We start from the raw sequence: 22028 nt of genomic DNA, 5'->3' as shown, positions 1-22028 counted from the left end.
GAGGATGACATCACCTTATTTTGACAAACCCCTATCAGACATTGCCATCAACAAATAATATTTTCCCCCAATTGTTATGATTTGATCATACTGAAGGGCTAAGGCATATATGATGTTATTATTATAAATACAATTACTATTAATTTAATAGTTAAATAATTCAAAGTGTCTTTATTACATATCTTTTACATTATTGTATTTATTTTTATTAGCCAATTATTTCAAAGACTATTGACAAATCCATATTTTCATTGGATTGGTTTGAGACATTACATTTGTAAAGACATTATGTCATATTACAAAAACAAATGTATATTTTGAGATGACAAAACAATGAAACCATTATTTTGTGATGGTAGCCGTTTGGTTGATTTGAGTAATGGAAATCCACCATTTGCATTGCGACTACCTCTCCCAACAGCACGTGAGCAGAGGGACAGAACAGTTTAGGGACAGGTGAGCAGAGCACTAAACCCTCGAGATTCCTAGTTAAAACTGACATGACATGCATTAATGTAGGTCACACACACGTGTTTATTTATCAATATTATGTATTGCACAGACACGCACGTTGAAACCTCATTGAGCCCATCCTGTGCAGTGAATCCTGAAGATGACATAATCTTTTCAGAATGAGGAAAGTTTGTGTGTACTGACCTGAATAATCTCCCCGGTAACACACTTCTGGGAACATGACCCAATATTTACACAGGTAGATAATTATGGGCGTTATCAAAATTGTTATGACCATAGTCACACATACAGCTAGGTGCACTAACTCACCTGTTACCACACTGAAAAAACAACTGTTGTCCTGACATGGATTCCACATCATTTAGGAGTGCAACACCCTGAAACTCATAACATGTGTGCTGCAAACTCTTTTCTTTATCAGAAAACAAAATGGTGGCGCACAGAAGCGAGCGAAGCTGTGCCATTTCCCTCCGGGCTGGACCTAGTGAGGTGGACAACGTCACCCTGTCTGATGTGAATCTCAGGTAAAGGCCACGTCACTCCAGTCCTGACCTCTGATCAGTTTACGCAGACGATACAAAATAAGAAAGTTACATTTTACTAAAACGCTCTTATAAATCAAATCACATTTTATTGGTCACATACACATCTTTAGCTGATGTTATCTCTTATGTCATAATAGACATTCAAAGGAAGTATTCGAATGGATCCCTCATTTCTTCCTCCATTGATATGACATTATGGGTGAAAGCAAAATGTTTGAAAGTGGACACTTTGCTACCCAATCACTGATTACCTCAAGGAATAAAGAATGCATTTCTAATGGTTCATGAACATCGTTTCTGTCCGTCCGTCCTATAGGATCCATGCCAGGGCTGCCCGGACTGTAGGTCGTCAGCTGGCAGAGATGGGTGACAGACTGGACCGTGAATGGGCAGAGAGACTCCCTAATCAGTGGCCTGTGCCACAAACTCTCCATGTGACAAGGCCTTCCCATGCTCTGACTAGAAGCATCTACAGGTTAGAGGGCTCAAAGACCAGGATGTATTGTGCCAAACTAGTAAACATCAGTGCTTATTTTGCACATAAGAAATATTTAAATGATTAACATTAATTATGGTTATCAAAGATTTCACGTAACTTATTGTCAGGGGGATACGAGGACAGCTTTGGGACGTGAAGAGTTTGCCTGGCGTGGCCAAAGCCTGGTTGGCCTCCGCTGTCCATAGTCCGGCTACACAGAGAGCAGAGGCTTGGGTAACCTGGGTAAGAGCCACTAGCATACTTCTCTCACGTCTCCTCATGTGCATTGGGGGTAGGGGCTAAGTGTCGATTTGGGATAAGTCTCTTACTACCACTCGTGTTGTCCCTTGCCCCTACACAGGTTTCCAGTATTCAACCTGCTAACTGCCCTGGTTGGGCCAAAGCAACGCTTGCCACTGTGGCACTGGTGGCCACGGCAACCATTTGCACTGCATTGTGGAAGGAGTAGAAAGGCTAACCGTTGCACTGAGGGGGCCGTGAGCTGGACTTCTAGCTACAATGTTTTGTGTTGGACAATTTCCTAATTGAGTGAGATTTTAAAACAATTTTTACTATAGACTTTGATTTAAGAAAAAGAAAGAAAACAGTGTGTGTTATTGAATTGGATTGATTGTGCTGGATCGCAGTTTTTATAGTCTTATCAACAAATGCATGTTTTAAAGACTGTTGCTGGTCTGCAGTCTTTTCTATGAAGATTGGGCCTGTTACTGGTTAATAGACATTTCATTGTCACAACTATTTTATGTTGCTTTATTACACCACTAAATGGAAGCTGGAAAATTATTTTTTAATGACTTGAGAAAAAATTAAACTTGAGAGAAACCCAAACTGACTTTTGACTCATAGATACCAGATATTTATTAATTGGTACAAGGTCACTTGAATGTGCTTATATGGACAAAGTCATTTCTGTCACACTGAAGGAAGTATACTGTAGGTAATGTGTGTGTGTGTCAATGTCTTTATAAATCCCCTTAGTACTGTTTTACTCCTTTTGGGTGGTTTTCAACAGGTGTATACTGTACAGCATGTAGACTGTACTGTATTGATACCAGTCTCTTCACAAATCCATGAGTCCTGTCTTACTCCTCAGACCATATTCCTCTCAGTCATCGTGGGCGGTGACGTCCACGTGTGTGTAACTCTTGTAGGCCTTCATGTTGCACTTCTGCAGCGTGGCCCCCAGCTGCTTCCCGGGGCCCATCTCGTAGGTGTGGGGGAAGCTCTGGCCCTGGGTCCTCTCGAACACCTCATGGAGGGTCTGCTCCCACTTCACTGGCGACACAAGCTGCTTGGCCAGCTGCCTGCGCACGTGGCCCTCATGCATGTAGCGCTTGGCATCCACGTTGGAGTACACGTTGATCTCAGGCCGACGCACCTAAGTTTGGATGGGTAGAGAGACGGGTTTGGCAAAGGATTTTTCCACCCCTTTAATTTATTTGGGCATTCATGGAGGGAAAATTAATGTTTTTAACCAGAATTGACAATCTGTCTGTGGCCCATGTTAGGAATCAAATCTTGTAAACTCCACCATACTTCACCAACACGACTGGAGACATTGTATGCTGTATATTGTAACGTCCTGGCTGCACAGTACATTTACCAACTGGAAACTGAAAATATATTATTGACTGATTGATTAAGTTACGTACCTCCACCTGTCTGAGGACGTCTCTCAGGGGCTCGGTGGCAGACTCCATCAGCGCCGTGTGGAAGGCCCCACTCACCAGGAGCGGCCGCACACGCAGGAAGTGAAGTTTCCTCGAGTTCTGTTGTAGGAAGTCCAGTGCCTGAGGGAGGGAGGAAGTGTCTGTGACTGTGTCTGTGATTCCGCCCCTTCCCCTAACCCATTTAGGTATATCTGAGAAGTAGGTCTATAGCCTGCTTGACTCTGATCTCAAATAAGCGTGAGGTACGTAATGCCAGGATGTTGTGGCCCAAGAGAGTGATCCAACGTCAAAGAAGAACAACTCCCCATTCATCCACTACCTCTTTGTGGCCGGCGATGACTCTCCCGTCGGGGAAAAGGTAGTTGGCCACGCTGCAGACGGGTTCCTTGATGCCCAGGCTAAGGCAGTGCTCCCTGGCCTGCAGACAGGCATGTTTGTACTTAGCCTGGGGCCTTCCCATTACCGACAGCATGCCGCTGGGGATCAGCTCTGACGCTTTCTGCATGGCCTCCGCTCGCACCTTCACCGCATACAGGGCTGTAGGATGGTAGAGACAAAACTATGGCGACTTAGAATTATTCACTGTCTGTTCATAATTAAGTATAACACAGCATTGGATAGAGTATTGAGGCTCACCTTCTGCGAAATCCATGGCTCCAGAAAACACCAGGGCTGCAAACTCTCCCACACTAAATCCTGCAGCAGCCACACAATTCTCAATGGCCTTGAGATGGATGAGGACACATAGGATGACAAGATGTGCGTTGAGTTTTGTTTGTAGAGAAATACAATAATATTATTGGTATAAAACAGTGTGTCATAGGCTGCATAGTTAAACATTTAATTTACACTTTGCCATTAAATGCACACTTGCAACGATTGAAATAATTTGCAACTCACACAAGTTCATTATCATTGGGCCATTGACATGAAACAGCACTACAGACATGGAGGGACAGCATCGGCGCATGAGCGGCTACAGACATGCAACTACTATGTGGCTTACCGCTGGATTTTCGTGGTTCAGCCTCTCCACAGCTGCCAGTGATGTGACAAACACTGCGGGCTGACAGTGGACTGTCTTCATCAATTCCTCCTCTGGTCCATCTAGGCACAGAGACAGCAAGTCGTAGCCCAGTATCTTCTGCGCGACGGCAAACATGTCCTTGACGTTTCCGTATTTCAGAAGCCCGCGACCCATACCCACGAACTGACTCCCCTGCCCGGGGAAGAGCAGCACAGAACACTCGCTCGGTTTCTTTTTGGGCCTCCGTTCTTCCTCCGTGGGCTCATTCTCCAGGAGTTGGTCTTTCGACTCGGGTGATGTTTGTGTCCCGTTCTGTGAGCCATGCTGATGGGGGTTGTTTGACACATTTCTGCACAAGGGAAATGACCTAAGCTCCGTTCTTGAGGTTATCCTCATCATGTTGAGGAGAGTAGCGCCTCTCATGTTGACTGATAAACCCTTTCTCAGGACGAAGACATTAATGTTCATAGTATTGCCACATGCATCTTTAAATGTGGTGTCCACCGAAGCGGGTCGTAGGTTTTTATAAGTTGACGGAACTCATATTATGCGCTCCATGAGACTAGAAATGGGCGCAGCCATATTGTTTAGGAGACGAGTCGCGTTCAGATGACGTAGTAACGGCGGTCACGAGTGTTTGGTGTTGCAGATTCACAAGAAATCACACAAAAACATCACAAGACGTTAAAAAATATTCACATTGAAATAGTCATCTTTAGTTAGAAATACTGCAAATGATTGTTTGAATAGTTTGGCATTGCTTGGTAGGCCTATTTGCCTACACAAACAAACATGTTCAACTTCTGTAGGCTATCGAAAAAAACATAAACCACTCGATATACTGTATCATAGGCTGCATAGTTAAACATATTTAATTTACACTTTGCCATTAAATGCACACTTGCAACTATTGAAATAATTTGCAACTCACACAAGTTCATTATCATTGGGCCATTGACATGATACAGCACTACAGACATGGAGGGACAGCATCGGCGCATGAGCGGTCTACAAGCCTATACCCACAGGGAAAACTAATGTATGATAATATATGTGACATATATGGACATATGAGTAATACATGTATTTAGATATTTATTTCAAATATTAGTACATATATTACATATGTATTTGAAATATATGTAAATATTATATATTAGGCTTTGTTATGGGGTATATGTGAGCCACAGACATATTTTTCAAAAGGATTTAAAAAAGACATTATTTCAAAGAGATTGTATTTCGAGAACAAAAGACAAAAAAACTGCCTTTCTCTCAGAATTAAACATGTGCTGAATATTAGGCCTATTTGCAATGTGGACTGTAGATATTTGTGTGTCAGATTTTTCCTGACATGACACTTCCTTTCCTGATGAAAAATGGCATACGTGGGTGGGTTAGCCTGCTTTGTATCAGATGGAGAAGAGAACAATCACATTGTTCACACACATACCAGTATGTGCACTTCTTCTGTACAGAAATTCAAACCAGTAGTTTATTCTTGGTATTCTATAATTTACGATGACTGTAGTCCCCTAGCAAGATGGAAATCTGAACAGTCAGTTGGTTGATTGAGGTTGATGGAGGTGTCTTTCAGTTCTTGAAGTAGTGTATAGACTACTGGGTCCACCTTCCAAGAATCATAGTCCTCATGGGTCATGTTCATACGGAATGGAATATTTTTTTTAATGGAAGAAATTTAAATTAGCATTCTTATTGCACAGGTAGTATCTCCTTGATCAAAGCACTTTCTAATAGGAACACAAATTCCCTTTTATTATTTTTTTTACAGATCCTACTCATCTCCTAGTTAGCACTACCATTGGTAGAGGTCGAGTTCCTCCCAGACTACATTCCAGATCTTACCACGCCTGGATTGGTATTTAACATATCAGCTACCCACCTCATATGATGTAGAAATCTGATGCCCGACTGCACAGTGGATGATGTGGCACGCAACCATTGATTGATGCAATGCAACACATGCGCATCTAGTCGGGCAAGAACTCGGCCAGACTGTTGACATGTAAAACGCCTGGGCATGTTTGACATTGCAGGCGACTGCCGAATGACTGATCTACAAAGATCTTTGCATCATAAATGACTACTCAATATTATTTGTAGATCAGTCAGTCAGTCACAATTTACCCATGACACATCACGATCCCCCAGGCTCTGACAGGGTGATAGCCTCCACCTGTTCCTGTAGCCCTTTCTCTTCTGTGGCTGATTGGCTCTCAAGTATCTGCTGAGTTTCCTGATTGGCTCTTGGTTGGAGTTTAGCGATAAACTCACTGCTGGCTAATGCCCCCTCCTGTTTCGGGCAGGTGATTTTCACTGGCAACGATGATAACTTGTCTGTAGCAAAATATACGGCATTCCATAATTAGTATAATTTATTGACTGTCCATCAAATCTGATTTCTTATTGCAGTATTTATTTATTTATTGCAACACATACATACAGTGGGGAGAACAAGTATTTGATACACTGCCGATTTTGCAGGTTTTCCTACTTACAAAGCATGTAGAGGTCTGTAATTTTTATCATAGGTACACTTCAACTGTGAGAGCAAAAATCCAGAAAATCACATTGTATGGTTTTTAAGTAATTAATTTGCATTTTATTGCATGACATAAGTATTTGATACATCAGAAAAGCAGAACTTAATATTTGGTACAGAAACCTTTGTTTGCAATTACAGAGATCATACGTTTCCTGTAGGTCTTGACCAGGTTTGCACACACTGCAGCAGGGATTTTGGCCCACTCCTCCATACAGACCTTCTCCAGATCCTTCAGGTTTCGGGGCTGTCGCTGGGCAATACGGACTTTCAGCTCCCTCCAAAGATTTTCTATTGGGTTCAGGTCTGGAGACTGGCTAGGCCACTCCAGGACCTTGAGATGCTTCTTACGGAGCCACTCCTTAGTTGCCCTGGCTGTGTGTTTCGGGTCGTTGTCATGCTGGAAGACCCAGCCACAACCCATCTTCAATGCTCTTACTGAGGGAAGGAGGTTGTTGGCCAAGATCTCGCGATACATGGCCCCATCCATCCTCCCCTCAATACGGTGCAGTCATCCTGTCCCCTTTGCAGAAAAGCATCCCCAAAGAATGATGTTTCCACCTCCATGCTTCACGGTTGGGATGGTGTTCTTGGGGTTGTACTCATCCTTCTTCTTCCTCCAAACACGGCGAGTGGAGTTTAGACCAAAAAGCTCTATTTTTGTCTCATCAGACCACATTACCTTCTCCCATTCCTCCTCTGGATCATCCAGATGGTCATTGGCAAACTTCAGACGGGCCTGGACATGCGCTGGCTTGAGCAGGGGGACCTTGCGTGCGCTGCAGGATTTTAATCCATGACGGCGTAGTGTGTTACTAATGGTTTTCTTTGAGACTGTGGTCCCAGCTCTCTTCACGTCATTGACCAGGTCCTGCCGTGTAGTTCTGGGCTGATCCCTCACCTTCCTCATGATCATTGATGCCCCACGAGGTGAGATCTTGCATGGAGCCCCAGACCAAGGGTGATTGACCGTCATCTTGAACTTCTTCCATTTTTGAATAATTGCGCCAACAGTTGTTGCCTTCTCACCAAGCTGCTTGCCTATTGTCCTGTAGCCCATCCCAGCCTTGTGCAGGTCTACAATTGTATCCCTGATGTCCTTACACAGCTCTCTGGTCTTGGCCATTGTGGAGAGGTTGGAGTCTGTTTGATTGAGTGTGTGGACAGGTGTCTTTTATACAGGTAACGAGTTCAAACAGGTGCAGTATTGAGGGGAGGATGGATGGGGCCATGTATCGCGAGATCTTGGCCAACAACCTCCTTCCCTCAGTAAGAGCATTGAAGATGGGTCATGGCTGGGTCTTCCAGCATAACAACGACCCGAAACACACAGCCAGGGCAACTAAGGAGTGGCTCCGTAAGAAGCATCTCAAGGTCCTGGAGTGGCCTAGCCAGTCTCCAGACCTGAACCCAATAGAAAATCTTTGGAGGGAGCTGAAAGTCCGTATTGCCCAGCGACAGCCCCGAAACCTGAAGGATCTGGAGAAGGTCTGTATGGAGGAGTGGGCCAAAATCCCTGCTGCAGTGTGTGCAAACCTGGTCAAGACCTACAGGAAACATATGATCTCTGTAATTGCAAACAAAGGTTTCTGTACCAAATATTAAGTTCTGCTTTTCTGATGTATCAAATACTTATGTCATGCAATAAAATGCAAATTAATTACTTAAAAATCATACAATGTGATTTTCTGGATTTTTGTTTTAGATTCAGTCTCTCACAGTTGATGTGTACCTACGATAAAAATTACAGACCTCTACATGCTTTGTAAGTAGGAAAACCTGCAAAATCGGCAGTGTATCAAATACTTGTTCTCCCCACTGTACGTACACACACACACACACACACACACACACACACACACACACACACACACACACACACGAGAGAAATACATGGCAGAGCATTACCCCCAGGAGCGACGGGTTTCATTAGGCGGTTGAGCTGAACGTTCCAGTGTCGGACATGGCTACTGGCTTTACGAAGCTTCTCCTGAACTTCCTACAGACCCAGAGAGAGGGAAACAAGGACATAAGAACATACTGCTAGTTACACAGTTGAAGTAAGTTGCACTTTGTTTTACCATCTGTCATTTACTAGCATGTATTGACTTATAGGTGCCCTATACAACAATTCCACCTGCAAATAGCTCTATACCGAGTTTAAAGCTTTATCACTGTGAAAATTATGGCTCCCTAAACTCCACTGTTGCAAGATTCCCACCGAAAAAGTTCCTGAACAATAGCCTTTTCCTGCTCTCCCCTCACCTCCTGCCACCTCTTCTCCTCCATCTCTCATCTCCTCTCTCTCACCTCCAGGTGCTGGTGACTCCTCTCTCGGGTCTCTCGGAGGCTCTGGAGCTCCTGGGAGGCGTAGTGTAGGGCAGAGGGGGCCGGCCCGTCTTCCTTAGCTCCGTTTGGGGCCTCCTCCCTGGGGCTGATGTGGCGGGATGCCTCCTGCTGCTCCTGGAGGAGCAGACACTGCCTGCGCTTCTCCTCCTCTGCCTGCAGTACCCTGGGAGAGGAGAGGAAGGAGGGCAACGGTAGAGAGACAGTAGAAAGGGAGAAAAGGATAGATAGGAGAGAGGATGAGATGAGGGATATAAGGGCACAGAAGACCATTCCACTGCAATAGACAGGGACGTTTGGTGGTCTGATCTGTGTCTTTAGTCTTGCAGCCATGTGTGTGTGTCCTTATGTGTGTATGTGTGTGTGTGTGTGTGTGCCTGATTTCTCCTCCTCCAGGCGAGCCTGTTTCTACGTGTTGAGATAAGTTTGTGTAGGCGTTACCCTTCTAGCTCCAGCCTGACTTTCTCCTCCTCCATGTGGGCCTGTATCTCCGTGTTGAGAGCGGCCTCCAGTTTGTGCTGGGTCAGCTCCAGCTCCTGGATCCTCTTCCTCTGCTGCTCGGCCTCCTTCTCCTTCTCTGCCATCTCAGCCTGCATGCTCTCCCGCAACTGGGGAACACACGCAGGCAGGCAATCAGGCACATATACATGTGCACCGAATGCATTCATTCACACACGCCATATACTCATTTATCTGGGGAACATACACAGGTGCACTAATAAACCTAATTCGACTTTATTCTTCAGTACATGATCTCACCTTCTCTGCCTCCTCTAGCTGTCTCTCCAACGCTCTCTGGACCTCCTTCTGTTGCTCCCTCTCTTTCTCCTCCTCCTCCCTGCGCCGTGCCTCCACCTCTCGCTGGTGCTGTGGGACACATACATCCTACATGTCATGTTAAGTACTGTATACTATGTATGCATTACCCCCTCTTTCCCCCCACTCATCCCTTCTCTTTTCTATCTCTCCTCTTTAATGCCTCTCTCTCTCCCTCCCTCTCACCTGAATAATACTCTCTATCTCCTGTCCTTGCCGTTCCTTTTCCCTCTCCCGGTCTTGAATGGTAAGCTCTTCTGATTGGCTGCCGCTCAGGCAGCGCTCCCGTTGGCTCTGCTCGCGCTGGACCCGCCTCTTCAGCTTTAGTTCCTGGTGCAGGGAGGACTTGCGCTCACCCTGGAGACGGATGGCAGTCTGCAAGGCTGGGGAGACAGAGGACACACAGACACACACACAGGAGAATCAGAAAAAAGTTAATTTCCTTCCCTAATGCTTTTCAACCCAGGGGTCTCCCGCATGCCAACCAAATGTTTTAACCATTAGGTCAACAGGATATCCCCTTGGTCCGAGGACGACAATTAGGCTTGTGTCTCAGGCAGGGCGTTACACTTATTCACATCCCCTCACCTTGGGTCCATTCCACCCTCTGTCTCTGGTCGGCAGCACTCATCTCATAGGTCTTGCTGGGGGTCTTCACACAAAAGAGACAACGCTTCCCATCCCTGTCTGGAATAGCCTAAAACAGAGAGAGGACAACTGGTGGTTGACTACCAGGGTGACATTATCAACACCCGAAGTTCCGCTCAGGTAATCCCAACCATAAATGATCAGCATTAACATCATACTGCAGGCCCGCAACATGTAACCCTCATTGACTCGTTTTAATCCATGTCCTAGCTCAAAACATAGGCCCAATGGTACAGTTCTAGACAAGCTTGTATCTATACCAATTCAAGCTAGCCCTATGGTATTTTCAAATAAGGGGTTACCAACTGAGCATAGTGTGCTTATATTAGAGTCTGATATGAAATCCCTCAGCTGGACTGATTCATGTAAATACCAGAAGTTTGATCTCGAAAATGGATTTTATTATAACTCTGGCCTCTCAAACCAATGTGGACATTTTGGTAATATCTGAAACCGCAAAAATGGAAGAGGCAAGTGGAAGGGGGAAACAGTAAGGAACTTGTCTGTCGGCCCTGCATTAAAGACCAAAATTGGTTTAAAAAAATGGTGATAAATAAAAAAGTATACCAGTTTAATTTCAGGACCAGAAATTGACAGATGTGCCATATAGATTGCCAAATAGTTGGGAAGAGATTTTCAATGTACCAATTCCATGGCACATGGTTATTGAACTGATACACAAAATGACGCCGAATTCAAAACATAACATTTTTCAATTTAAATTATTATACAAAATTCTTGCAACCAATAGAATGTTATACATACAGTGAGGGAAAAAAGTATTTGATCCCCTGCTGATTTTGTACGTTTGCCCACTGACAAAGACATGATCAGTCTATAATTTTAATGGTAGGTTTATTGGAACAGTGAGAGACAGAATAACAACAACAAAATCCAGAAAAACACATGTCAAAAATGTTATAAATTGATTTGCATTTTAATGAGGGAAATAAGTATTTGACCCCCTCTCAATCAGAAAGATTTCTGGCTCCCATGTGTCTTTTTATACAGGTAACGAGCTGAGATTAGGAGCACACTCTTAAAGGGAGTGCTCCTAATCTCAGCTTGTTACCTGTATAAAAGACACCTGTCCACAGAAGCAATCAATCAATCAGATTCCAAACTCTGACATGCGTTTTTCTGGATTTTTTTGTTGTTATTCTGTCCCTCACTGTTCAAATAAACGTACCATTAAAATTATAGACTGATCATTTCTTTGTCAGTGGGCAAACGTACAAAAATCAGCAGGGGATCAAATACTTTTTTCCCTCACTGTATATGGGGGATACAACCATCCCAGCTCTGCAGATCTTGCTGCGAAAAGGCAGAATCATTAGATCATTTGTTTTGGTATTGTCCATATGTGGCTTGTTTTTGGTCACAGGTTCAGAAATGGCTGAAGAAGTGCAACATTTACCTGGAACTAACTGCTAGCCCTGCTGGGTGATTTGAAAAGTCATAGTCAATCAATCAATAACATAATACAACTTTTAGCAAAAATGTGTATCTTTAATTTACAATCTGTAGAAACTATGAGACTAGAAAGGTTCAGAACTTTTGTGTAACATCATAGCACAGTTGAAAAATATATGGCAAATAGAAATCAAAACTGGATGGTATTCAGAGATAGATGGGAGGGGAGGAGTTGAGGGAAACTTGGCTAAATAAGACTGTGCCGGATACTGATGTGTCTCTGGCTGGTTATGTTTTGGATCTGACAGAGTTGGCAGACGTAGAGGTGTCACCATATTTACAAAGGACAACTTAAATGTTTCTGTATCTCTCACTACCTCTGTCCCTAAGCAATTTGAATGTCTAGTCCCAAATGTGGCCCTTGGTAATAATACCCAACTTATGCTAGTTGGAATTTATAGCCCTCCCTCCAATTGTCTGACTATCTATCTAATTATGCTAAACCTGAATTATTAATTTTGGGTGATCTTAATCTGGATTGTTGATGCCAGCTTCTGATAGGCTGAAAGATATCTGCATTGAGCTAAATCTAACTCGGCTGATAACTAAACCAACCCGCCACAACTTTAAACACCCTGAAAAATCTGGGGTTATCCCTAAGATCTGGAAAACGACACAAGTCCTCCCCCTACACAAAGGCGGAGATCCTTCTGACTTGGATAACTACTGTCCAATTTCTTGCCTTGCCAAAGTTTTAGAGTCACTGGCCAACTCTCAGCATATAACTTTTTCAATGTCTCATTCTATTCTGAATGAGCACCAATCTGGTTGTAGACCTGGACATAGCACTGTTTCATTATTATTTATGTGTTTATTATAATATATATATTTTTTTACTCCAGATACAAAATTATAGATATGAACAACAATTTACAGGCGCACACAAACAATAACTACATTTAATCTGCCCAGACCCGCATGCTCACACCCCCATCCCTAGTGCCTTCATTGTACCAATTTGTTTTTCTATTTCAATATTTCAATAATAAATCATTCGATTTTTCGATTGTGTTAATGATGGCAGATTGATTTCAACGTTTTTACACTGAACAAAACTATAAAACGCAACTATTTCAAAGATTTTACTGAGTTACAGTTCATATAAGGAAATCAGTCAATTTAAATAAATAAATTAGGCCCTAATCTATGGATTTCACATGACTGGGAAACCAGATATGCATCTGTTGGTCATAGAAAAAAAAGTAGGCGCGTGGATCAAAAAAAGTCAGTATCTGGTGTGACCACAATTTGCCTCATGCAGTGCGACACATCTCCTTTGCATAGAGTTGATCAGGCTGTTGATAGTGGCCTGTGGAATGTTGTCCCACTCCTCTTCAATGGCTGTGCGAAGTTGCAGGATATTGGCGGGAACTGGAACACGCTGTCATACACGTCAATCCAGAGCATCCCACACATGCTCAATGGGTGACATGTCTGGTGAGTATGCAGGCCGTGAAAGAACTGGGACATTTTCAGCATCCAGGAATTGTGTACAGATCCTTGCGACATGTGGCCATGCATTATCATGCTGAAACATGAGGTGAAGGCGGCGGATGAATGGCACGACAATGGGCCTCAGGATCTCGTGACGTTATCTCTGTGCATTCAAATTGCCATTGATAAAATGCAATTGTGTTTATTGTCAGTAGCTCATGCCTGCCCATACCATAACCCCACCGCCACCATGGGGCACTCTGTTCACAACGTTGACATCAGCAAACCGCTCGCCTACATGACGCCATACATGCTGTCTGCCATCTGCCCGGTACAGTGGAAACCGAGATTCATCCGTGAAGAGCACACTTCTCCAGGTTACAACGCCAAACTGCAGTCAGGTCATGACCCTGGTTAGGACGACGAGCACACAGATGAGCATCCCGGAGACATTTTGTGCAGAAATTCTTGGGTTGTGCAAACCCACAGTTTCATCAGCTGTCCGGGTGGCTGGTCTCAGACGATCTCGTCGGTGAAGTTCCCCGGATATGGAGGTCATGGGCTGGCGTGGTTACATGTGGTCTGCGGTTGTGAGGCCGGTTGGACGTACTGCCAAATTCTCTAAAATGACATTGGAGGCGGCTTATGGTAGAGAAATTAACATTAACTTATCTGGCAACAGCTCTGGTGGACAGATACAAGGTAATGATCATACTGTTTAATCAGCTTCTTGATATGCCACACCTGTCAGGTGGATGGATTATCTTGGAAAAGGATAAATGCTCACTAACAGGGATGTAAACAAATTTGTGCACAACATTTTAGAGAAATAAGCTTTTTGTGCATATGGAACATTTCAGGGATCTTTTATTTTCAGCTCATGAAACATAGGACCAACACTTTACATGTTGCGTTTCTATTTTTGTTCAGTATAGTATACCTTTTTTCAAGATGAGTGATGACAAGAGAATCGTCCAGCCCATTGGGTATCTCATTACCCCCCTATATGCCATGTCTTGAAATATGCAGACAGACGGATTAACAGACATAGCAATGTTTCAGCGGCTACACTTGTCTTAGATGTGCTATATTGTTTAGACCATAAAAATCATTGTGCTGCCTTATTTATTGACCTGTTAAAGGCATTTGATACTGTTGACCATTTCTTACTTGTTCAAAGGTTGTCTGAAATAGGCTAGGTCAGGCATCTTGCAGTTGGTTCAAGAACTATCTAATGGACAGAACACAATGTGCTTACTGACAGTATCAAATCTAGCTTCCTCATTACGAAAGGTGTGCCGCAGGGGTCGATTTCTGGCCCTGTTCTCTTCACTATTTCTATAAATAATATTGGTCTATCTGTTAAAACCTGTAACCTTAATCTCTACGCGGATGATACAGTTGTTTAGTCCTGTGCCCCCCTCAGTACAGCAGGCCATTCATAACCTTCAGCTTGGTTTTGACTCCATTCAAAAATCGCTTACTGATCTTAAACTAGTGCTAAATGTTAATAAAGCCAAGTTTATGTTGTTCTCCAGGTCTCGTAATCTTGACCCTGAGGACCTACATATTTGCACATTGAAGGGAGCCCAAATTGAACAAGTTCCCCATTATAAGTACTTGGGTATTTGGATTGACGATAAGCTCTCTTTTTAAAACACACATTGAAAAACTGACAAGAAAGTTGAGAATTAAGATTGGTTTCTTTTATAGAAATAAATCCTGCCTCACTTTGGAAAGTAGAAGGAAGATTGTTCAAGCAACGCTTCTCTCAGTACTTGATTATGGTGATGTAATCTACATGCATGTGGCAGCCTCTGCTTTAAAACCTTAAGATTCAGTCTATCATCAGCACTGTGTTTTATCACTATGGACAATTTTCGTACACATCACTGCATTTTGTATAGTTCTGTTGGCTGGGAGTCTCCGACTACCAGAAGGGCCCAGCACTGGCTACCTTTTGTACATAAAGCGGAGATTCCCCCACTACATCAGCTCATGTATTAAATGGAGATCCAGCAATTTTCAGACCCGCTCTCTGGACTGACTGCTTCTGGAGGTACCGCGGGTCTCCACTGACCTGGGGAAAAATGCTTTTAGCTTATGTGTCGGAATAGCCTTCAGGTCACTTTGAAATTAAACTCACTGGTCTCCATTGGACAGCTTAGATCGAGTTTAAGGGAGGTGATATGCGAGAGTTGTTTGTTTTGATTAATCCTGTTTTATTTATTGTATTGATATTATTTATTGTATATTCATGTTCACAGGGCTCCCTTGCAAATGGTCTCAATGGTGACCCACCCTGTAGAAATAAAACTTAAATAAAAAATAATAATAATACACTAAATATCCAAAAGTATGTGAACACCTGCTCGTTAAACATCTCATTCCAAAATCACAGGCATTAATATGGAGTTGGTTCCCCCTTTGCAGCTATAACAGCTTCCACTCTTCTGGGAAGGCTTTCCACTAGATGTTGGAACATTGCTGCGGGGACTTGCTTCCATTCAGCCACAAGAGCATTAGTGAGGTCGGGCACTGATGTTGGGCGATTAGGCCTGGCTCGCAGTCGGTGTTCCAATTAATCCCAAAGGGGTTTGATGGGGTTGGAGTAGGGCTCTGTGCAGGCCAGTCAAGTTCTTCCACATCGATTTCGGTAAACCATTTCTGTATGGACCTCGCTTTGTTCACGGGGGCATTGTCATGCTGAAACAGGAAAGGGCCTTCCCCAAACTGTTGCCTGAAGCACAGAATCGTCTAGAATGTCATTGTATGCTGTAGCGTTAAGATTTCCCTTCACTGGAACTAAGGGGCCTAGCCCAAACCATGAAAAACAGCCCCGGACCATTATTCATCCTCCACCAAACTTTACAGTTGGCACTATGCATTCGGGCAGGTAGCGTTCTCCTGGCGTCCGCCAAACCCAGATTCGTCTGTCGGACTCCCAGATGGTGAAGGGTAAATCATCACTCCAGAGAACGCGTTTCCACTGCTCCAGAGTCCAATGGCGGCAAGCTTTACACCACTCCAGCCGACGCTTGGCATTGCGCGTGGTGATCTTAGGCTTGTGTGCGGCTGCTCAACCATGGAAACTCATGAAGCTCCCGACAAACAGTTATTGTGCTGACGTTGCTTCCAGAGGCAGTTTGGAACTCTGTAGTGAGTGTTGCAACTGACGACAGACGATTTTTAGCACTTGGCGGTCCCGTTCTGTGAACTTGTGTGGCCTATCTCGTCGCGGCTGAGCCGTTGTTGCTCCTAGACGTTTCCACTTCACAATAACAGCACTTACAGTTGACCGGGGCAGCTCTAGCAGGGCAGAAATGTGACAAACTGACTTGTTGGGAAAGGTGGCATCCTATGATGGTGCCATGTTGAAAGTCACTGAGCTCTTCAGTAAGGCCAGTCTACTGCCAATGTTTGTCTATGGAGATTGCATGGCGGTGTGCTCGATTTTATACACCTGTCAGCAACGGGTGTGGCTGAAATAGCAGAATCCACTAATTTGAAGGGGTGTCCACATACTTTTGTACATCTCAGTCTCAGGTACGCAGTAGCGATGCACTCAGCCATTAGCAAATAAATAATCATCCTAGCCAAGAATTTTTCTACTGGTTTTTGGATTCAAAGATAAACCAGAATAACAAGATTACCTCCACAACGCAATTCTGGTCCAATGGAATCTCGCCCTTCTTGTCTTTCAGGTCCTCGCTGGCGTAGTAGGTCATGAAGGATGGCCTGAGTACAAACCAACGCTCCATCCAGTTCCTACGCACATGTCCCTTTTTCCACATGTAACCCTGCGAGAGAGAGAGACAGACAGACAGAGAGAGAGGTATTGATCAGTGTCCCTGTATTGTGAATTTCATTCAGCGCAAACACATAAAAACAGCCCCCCCCTGTCCCCCCTCCCCACACACAGCTACACATCCCTCTCCTCACCCCGGGGCCACATCCATACACTCCCACCAACTCACCCTCTTGAGGACGTTGTGGTACATCTCCCAGAAGACTTGGTCCAGGGCCAGACTGAAGGCCTCCACACTGCTGACCCTCAGCAGCCTCCCGGCACCCATGTGATCCAGGAACACCCACACCGACATGCCCTCCTCCTGGACAGAGGCAACCTGGGATAGCAGGTCCTCCAGGGGCTTGCCGTCCCACTCCTGGTTCATCGCAGTGGAGATTTTCTTCAGCAGGTACTCCACCTGTGTTTGTGTTTGTGTGTGTGTGCGGGGATAAATGTGACATTTTGGATTACACATGTAAAGTTACAAGTCAGAAAATATCTTTATCCTTCTATGGGTCAATTTGCTGGGACCCATATTCAGAAAGTGATCTAGTAAAGGGATAATGCTGTGGTCAGCAAGTTGCAACACATCTTCATAAAGCCTGCAGATGATATCGAGTGAGTTCACGTGTTATCAACAGGAAACCAACCTCCCTCCTATTGGTTTATTCCACCCCGACTTCCTGCTTAGGGGGAGGAGCTCAGGAAGTAAGGACCTAGATTAGCGATTTGTTTGCAAGGGGCTATCGATAAAGATACAGTTTGTATACTGCAAGCGTCAAAGCACACAGTGTAGTCAAAGATGGCCACCGGACTGCATAACTACGACTCTTTTCTTACTCTGTTTATATACAGTACTGTATGTGTATCTATTCACCCTCTATTTCTCCCTCCCTCTTCAGCTCTCCTCCTTTCCCACTTCTCTCTCTCTCTTTTCCAGATGAACTATTTCCTCCCTACCTATACATCTCTTTTCCTCTCTTTCTCTCTGAAAGATACTGACTTTATATTTAAATGTGCCAATGGAGGTCAGTCTCTCCCTGCCCCCCTCATCCCTCCACCCCCCTCACCTCCTGTGGGATCATGATGAGCGGGTAGTGGTCCTCCGACAGCAGGTTGAAGAGACAGAAAAGTTTGAAGCAGTCTCTCAGGGAGCACAGCAGCCCCCCCTGGCCGCTGGTAGGTCTGTAGTTTTTCTTCATGGTCATCATCCAGCACAGGTCGTCAAACGTCTCCTTGTCGTACGCACCCTCTTTGACCTGAGTGCAGCACACCAGGGGTTAATTCATTAATTAGTACTGGTAAAGAGGTTAAAGGGATAGTTCACCCAAATGACTAAATTACATATTGGTTTCAATACCCTGTAAGCAGTCTATGAACAAGGTAAGAATGCAGGCTTCAGTTTTGCTCACAGGTTAAGGAAACCAATATGTCATTTTGTAATTTGGGTGAACTAAGATTAAGATCAAGATCAAGTGCAATTAATCTCCTGAATGGACTGGAATTCACTCATCTCAATGTGAAAATCCTCAATTGAGTAGTGATGTGATGGTTACCTTAGCCAGTATGTATTTGTTGAGGTAGGTTACCTTGGCCAGTATGTATTTGTTGAGGTAGGTTACCTTGGCCAGTATGTATTTGTTGAGGTAGGTTACCTTGGCCAGTATGTATTTGTTGAGGTAGGTTACCTTGGCCAGTATGTATTTGTTGAGGTAGGTTACCTTGGCCAGTATGTATTTGTTGAGGTACGGCATGTAGCCATGGTTTGACACAGGTCCATCGTCATCGTCTTGGAAGTGTTCCTCCAGCGCCACGGGGTCGTGAGGAATGTTCAACACCGTGTACAGGTTGTGGGAGAGAACCTGTGACATGCACGCACATGCACGCACACACACACACAGAAAAATGAAGAAAATGCATGTGTCAAAGGGAGATTCTCAATTGGTTCGCTCAACTCCTCCGTCCTCAGTTATCCTCTCCTTGCCTCCTTTTCAAAAAGGTCAAAGGTAACCGAGGAGAGGAGGGGAGGACAGGAAATGTGGAAACAAATACGCTTGTATGAAATTAGACTCTTTCTTCACTCGCTCGTCATCATGTAAATTACATTTCCAGGGGTGGAATCCCAAATTAAATGTGTAAAGTATTAAAAAGACATGTAGCTAGTTGTGCTGAACATTTATAGATAAAACAATAAGTAGCATTTCGTTTTTAAATATGCATACTTTTCTCCTCTGAGTAAACAACAGCTGATTTAAAGGGGGTGTGGCGAATTTCAAAACTCTTCCACAAAGGATACTCTTGTGCTTCCTCGCCTGGAGGAGGCCATCTCGGACACGAGGACACTCCTCCGTTTCAAACTAATTGACACTATCCTCGACCACTCTACAACTTATCGGTTTTTGGGTCACGGAGGAGAGAGGATGGAGGATTCGAGGAGGGGACAGTCTTTTGGCCAAAAGAGAATCTCCCAAAAATGACCCTTTCAAATGTATTATGTTACTGTTAATATTAAATATACTATTCCTATATATACAGTATGTAAGTGGTTACTAAAATACATTTGACATTTTAGTCATTTAGCAGATGCTCTTATCCAGAGCGACTTACAGTTAGTGAGTGCATACATTTTCATACTGGCCCCCCGTGGGAAACGAACCCACAACCCTGGTATTGCAAGCGCCATGCTCTACCAACTGAGCTACAGGGGACTAAAATAGTGCACATAAACTCAAATCATCTAAAATCATATGAAACAACAAAAAAGTACATGATAAAAACCAAAGCAAGCAGTGTAAACAACATTGCAGGCCTCTGTTGACTGACACACAAACAAAATCACACACACACACACACAGCCCCCTCGGTGTGAGCATGTCTGGACACCTGCCTGCTATTTTCTGGGATTCTCACCATAGGGCGAACGCAACGTGTTTCAACTCGACAGGCCAGAGACTGAGTGAGGGGGAAGATGACTGGGGAAGATGTCTGAACGCACCGTCTGTTTCTGTTGTACAGAAACTTTGATATGTTGTCATGTGTACAGGTTGAGTGCAGTAAAGGGAGAGGGACAGACCTGGACTTTGAAATGAGGGCATAGTTGACTACCGCCTGACCTAGATTCACATATTTCTGTGTGTAGGCTGCCGCTGTTGATATTACTCACTGAACGAGGGTTTCATGGATACACACTCATGAGTGTGTATCCATGTTTTAAAGTCACCAATGTATCCAAAGTGTGTGTGTGAGTGAGTGAGAGAGAATGTCTTCATGTGTATGTTTCTCATACTCAGCAGTATTCCTGCATGATGCATGCAAATTATTATTTTTACAAGTGGACTGTTAACTTTATAATGGTTTACAACCCTAGATTCAAGCGGAATCATTTATTATAGGCTAATATAACAACTTGTAAGAGGCTAACAATGTATTTTTTAAGGCTATCTTGATCAGATCTTCAAACGTCAAAATGTTTGTTTATAAGGTTATGCGTAACAAGCTGGCGCCAGAGGCACAGAGGCAATTCAACACCCATTTCCTGATTATAAAGCTCAGCACTTCGAAATATTACACTTCAAATCTAACCTTCAGCTGGGACTTCGATACTTTGCCGCATTTCTCCATGTCCAGCGATGTGAACGCGTACCAGATGGACTTGAGCAGTTCGGATTGCAGTTCCATTGTGGAGACAGACGTCTTAGCGTCTACATTCCGAAGCGGGCGGAGTTGCGCACAGCACAGTGATTTCAGTATTGCAAAGTGGAAGCGCTTACCGAGAAGGCGAACAGGACACATTAAGAAAAGGGGTGGAGAAGAGAGTAATAATTATGTAACGAAAGTAAAATACTATATGCATATAATAGGATATTTATAATCATAATAAATACTTAGTAAAAATATATAAACCACAATATCAAACTTTAACTTGTTTTTATTCATATAGGGTACTAATAGCCTACCTTTTAACCTATAATTATGTTTTTAGGTCATTCAAATGGACATAAAACTTCGAATGAGTTTTGGAAAACTCATGCATCCTTGTAAATTATAGACCTCTCTCTTTCAAGTGGGTGGTGGTAAATTAACCCCAGCTCTTGGTTGATATCATTGCTATGCATAGTCGATATCACTACATTCCCCAGCAGCCACTCTGGGTTTGAGTCGCACTCTCACAAACTCCACCAACTCACAACTTGTTTCCTTACAAGTAAGAGAGAGACTGTAGACAGATCCGGAATTATGAGCGGGCCTTAGGGGGCCTGGACCGCCCTACCGCACTTCCTTGCCAGTCCAAATAAAATATTTAAATATTGATAATTTATTTGACCGAGACGCACGCGGACAGAAAGACGCATCGATCTCAGTTAAAGCATCCGCGCGAGCGAAACAGCGCCCCTCTGTCTCAGTACGTGTAGACCATGTATCTGATGCTGTCTGGACCAAAAGAGTATGGCATGTCATACTATTGCTGTCCAGACAGCATCAGATACATGGGCTACACATAGAGGGGCGCTGTTTCGCTCGGTCGGATGCTTTTCTCCGGAAACATAGTTTCAGCAGAGAGGAAGAGTAAGACAATGCGTTTTTATGAGCACAATCTGCAGACATAAGCTTGTCGCCTGCCTCTTTGGGACAAAGACTCCCATTGTTAGGGCGTAGACATGAGCATCTCGTCATTATATACAGATCTCTGGTTTCAGCCTCTTGCGAATTGGAAAGGAAAGTTAGGATGCTGGATTCCCCTCG

The 22028-nt window shown here is 43.9% G+C and overlaps 2 protein-coding genes across 3 annotated transcripts; both read right to left on the bottom strand.

Annotated features, from left to right (window-relative positions):
* Positions 1–2347: 2347 nt before the first annotated feature.
* On the bottom strand, positions 2348–4838 carry LOC121543442 (malonyl-CoA-acyl carrier protein transacylase, mitochondrial-like). Its single transcript, XM_041853320.2, has 5 exons — positions 4195–4838; positions 3825–3912; positions 3508–3725; positions 3171–3308; positions 2348–2896 (listed from the first exon to the last, which is right to left on the bottom strand). The coding sequence occupies exons 1-5, from the start codon at positions 4681–4683 to the stop codon at positions 2624–2626; spliced, it is 1206 nt and encodes a 401-aa protein (XP_041709254.2). The 5' UTR covers positions 4684–4838; the 3' UTR covers positions 2348–2623.
* A 226-nt stretch (positions 4839–5064) lies between these two features.
* LOC121543440 (differentially expressed in FDCP 6) lies at positions 5065–21053 on the bottom strand. 2 transcript variants are annotated; one of them, XM_045208915.1, is made up of 12 exons: positions 20868–21053; positions 19007–19147; positions 18356–18544; positions 17473–17703; positions 17149–17295; positions 10529–10637; positions 10127–10323; positions 9884–10009; positions 9566–9732; positions 9089–9290; positions 8687–8777; positions 5065–6573 (listed from the first exon to the last, which is right to left on the bottom strand). In XM_045208915.1, exons 1-12 carry the CDS (start codon positions 20961–20963, stop codon positions 6374–6376), a joined length of 1896 nt encoding a protein of 631 aa, XP_045064850.1. In that variant the 5' UTR covers positions 20964–21053; the 3' UTR covers positions 5065–6373. The 2 variants fall into 2 exon arrangements, with proteins under 2 accessions (XP_045064850.1, XP_045064851.1); XM_045208916.1 differs by having other exon boundaries at positions 9884–9991; positions 20868–21052.
* Between the last annotated feature and the right edge of the window lie 975 nt (positions 21054–22028).

Source organism: Coregonus clupeaformis, chromosome 28, assembly GCF_020615455.1.
Source record: "Coregonus clupeaformis isolate EN_2021a chromosome 28, ASM2061545v1, whole genome shotgun sequence".
NCBI lineage: Eukaryota > Metazoa > Chordata > Actinopteri > Salmoniformes > Salmonidae > Coregonus > Coregonus clupeaformis.
This window is presented reverse-complemented; position numbering and strand designations above follow the sequence as displayed.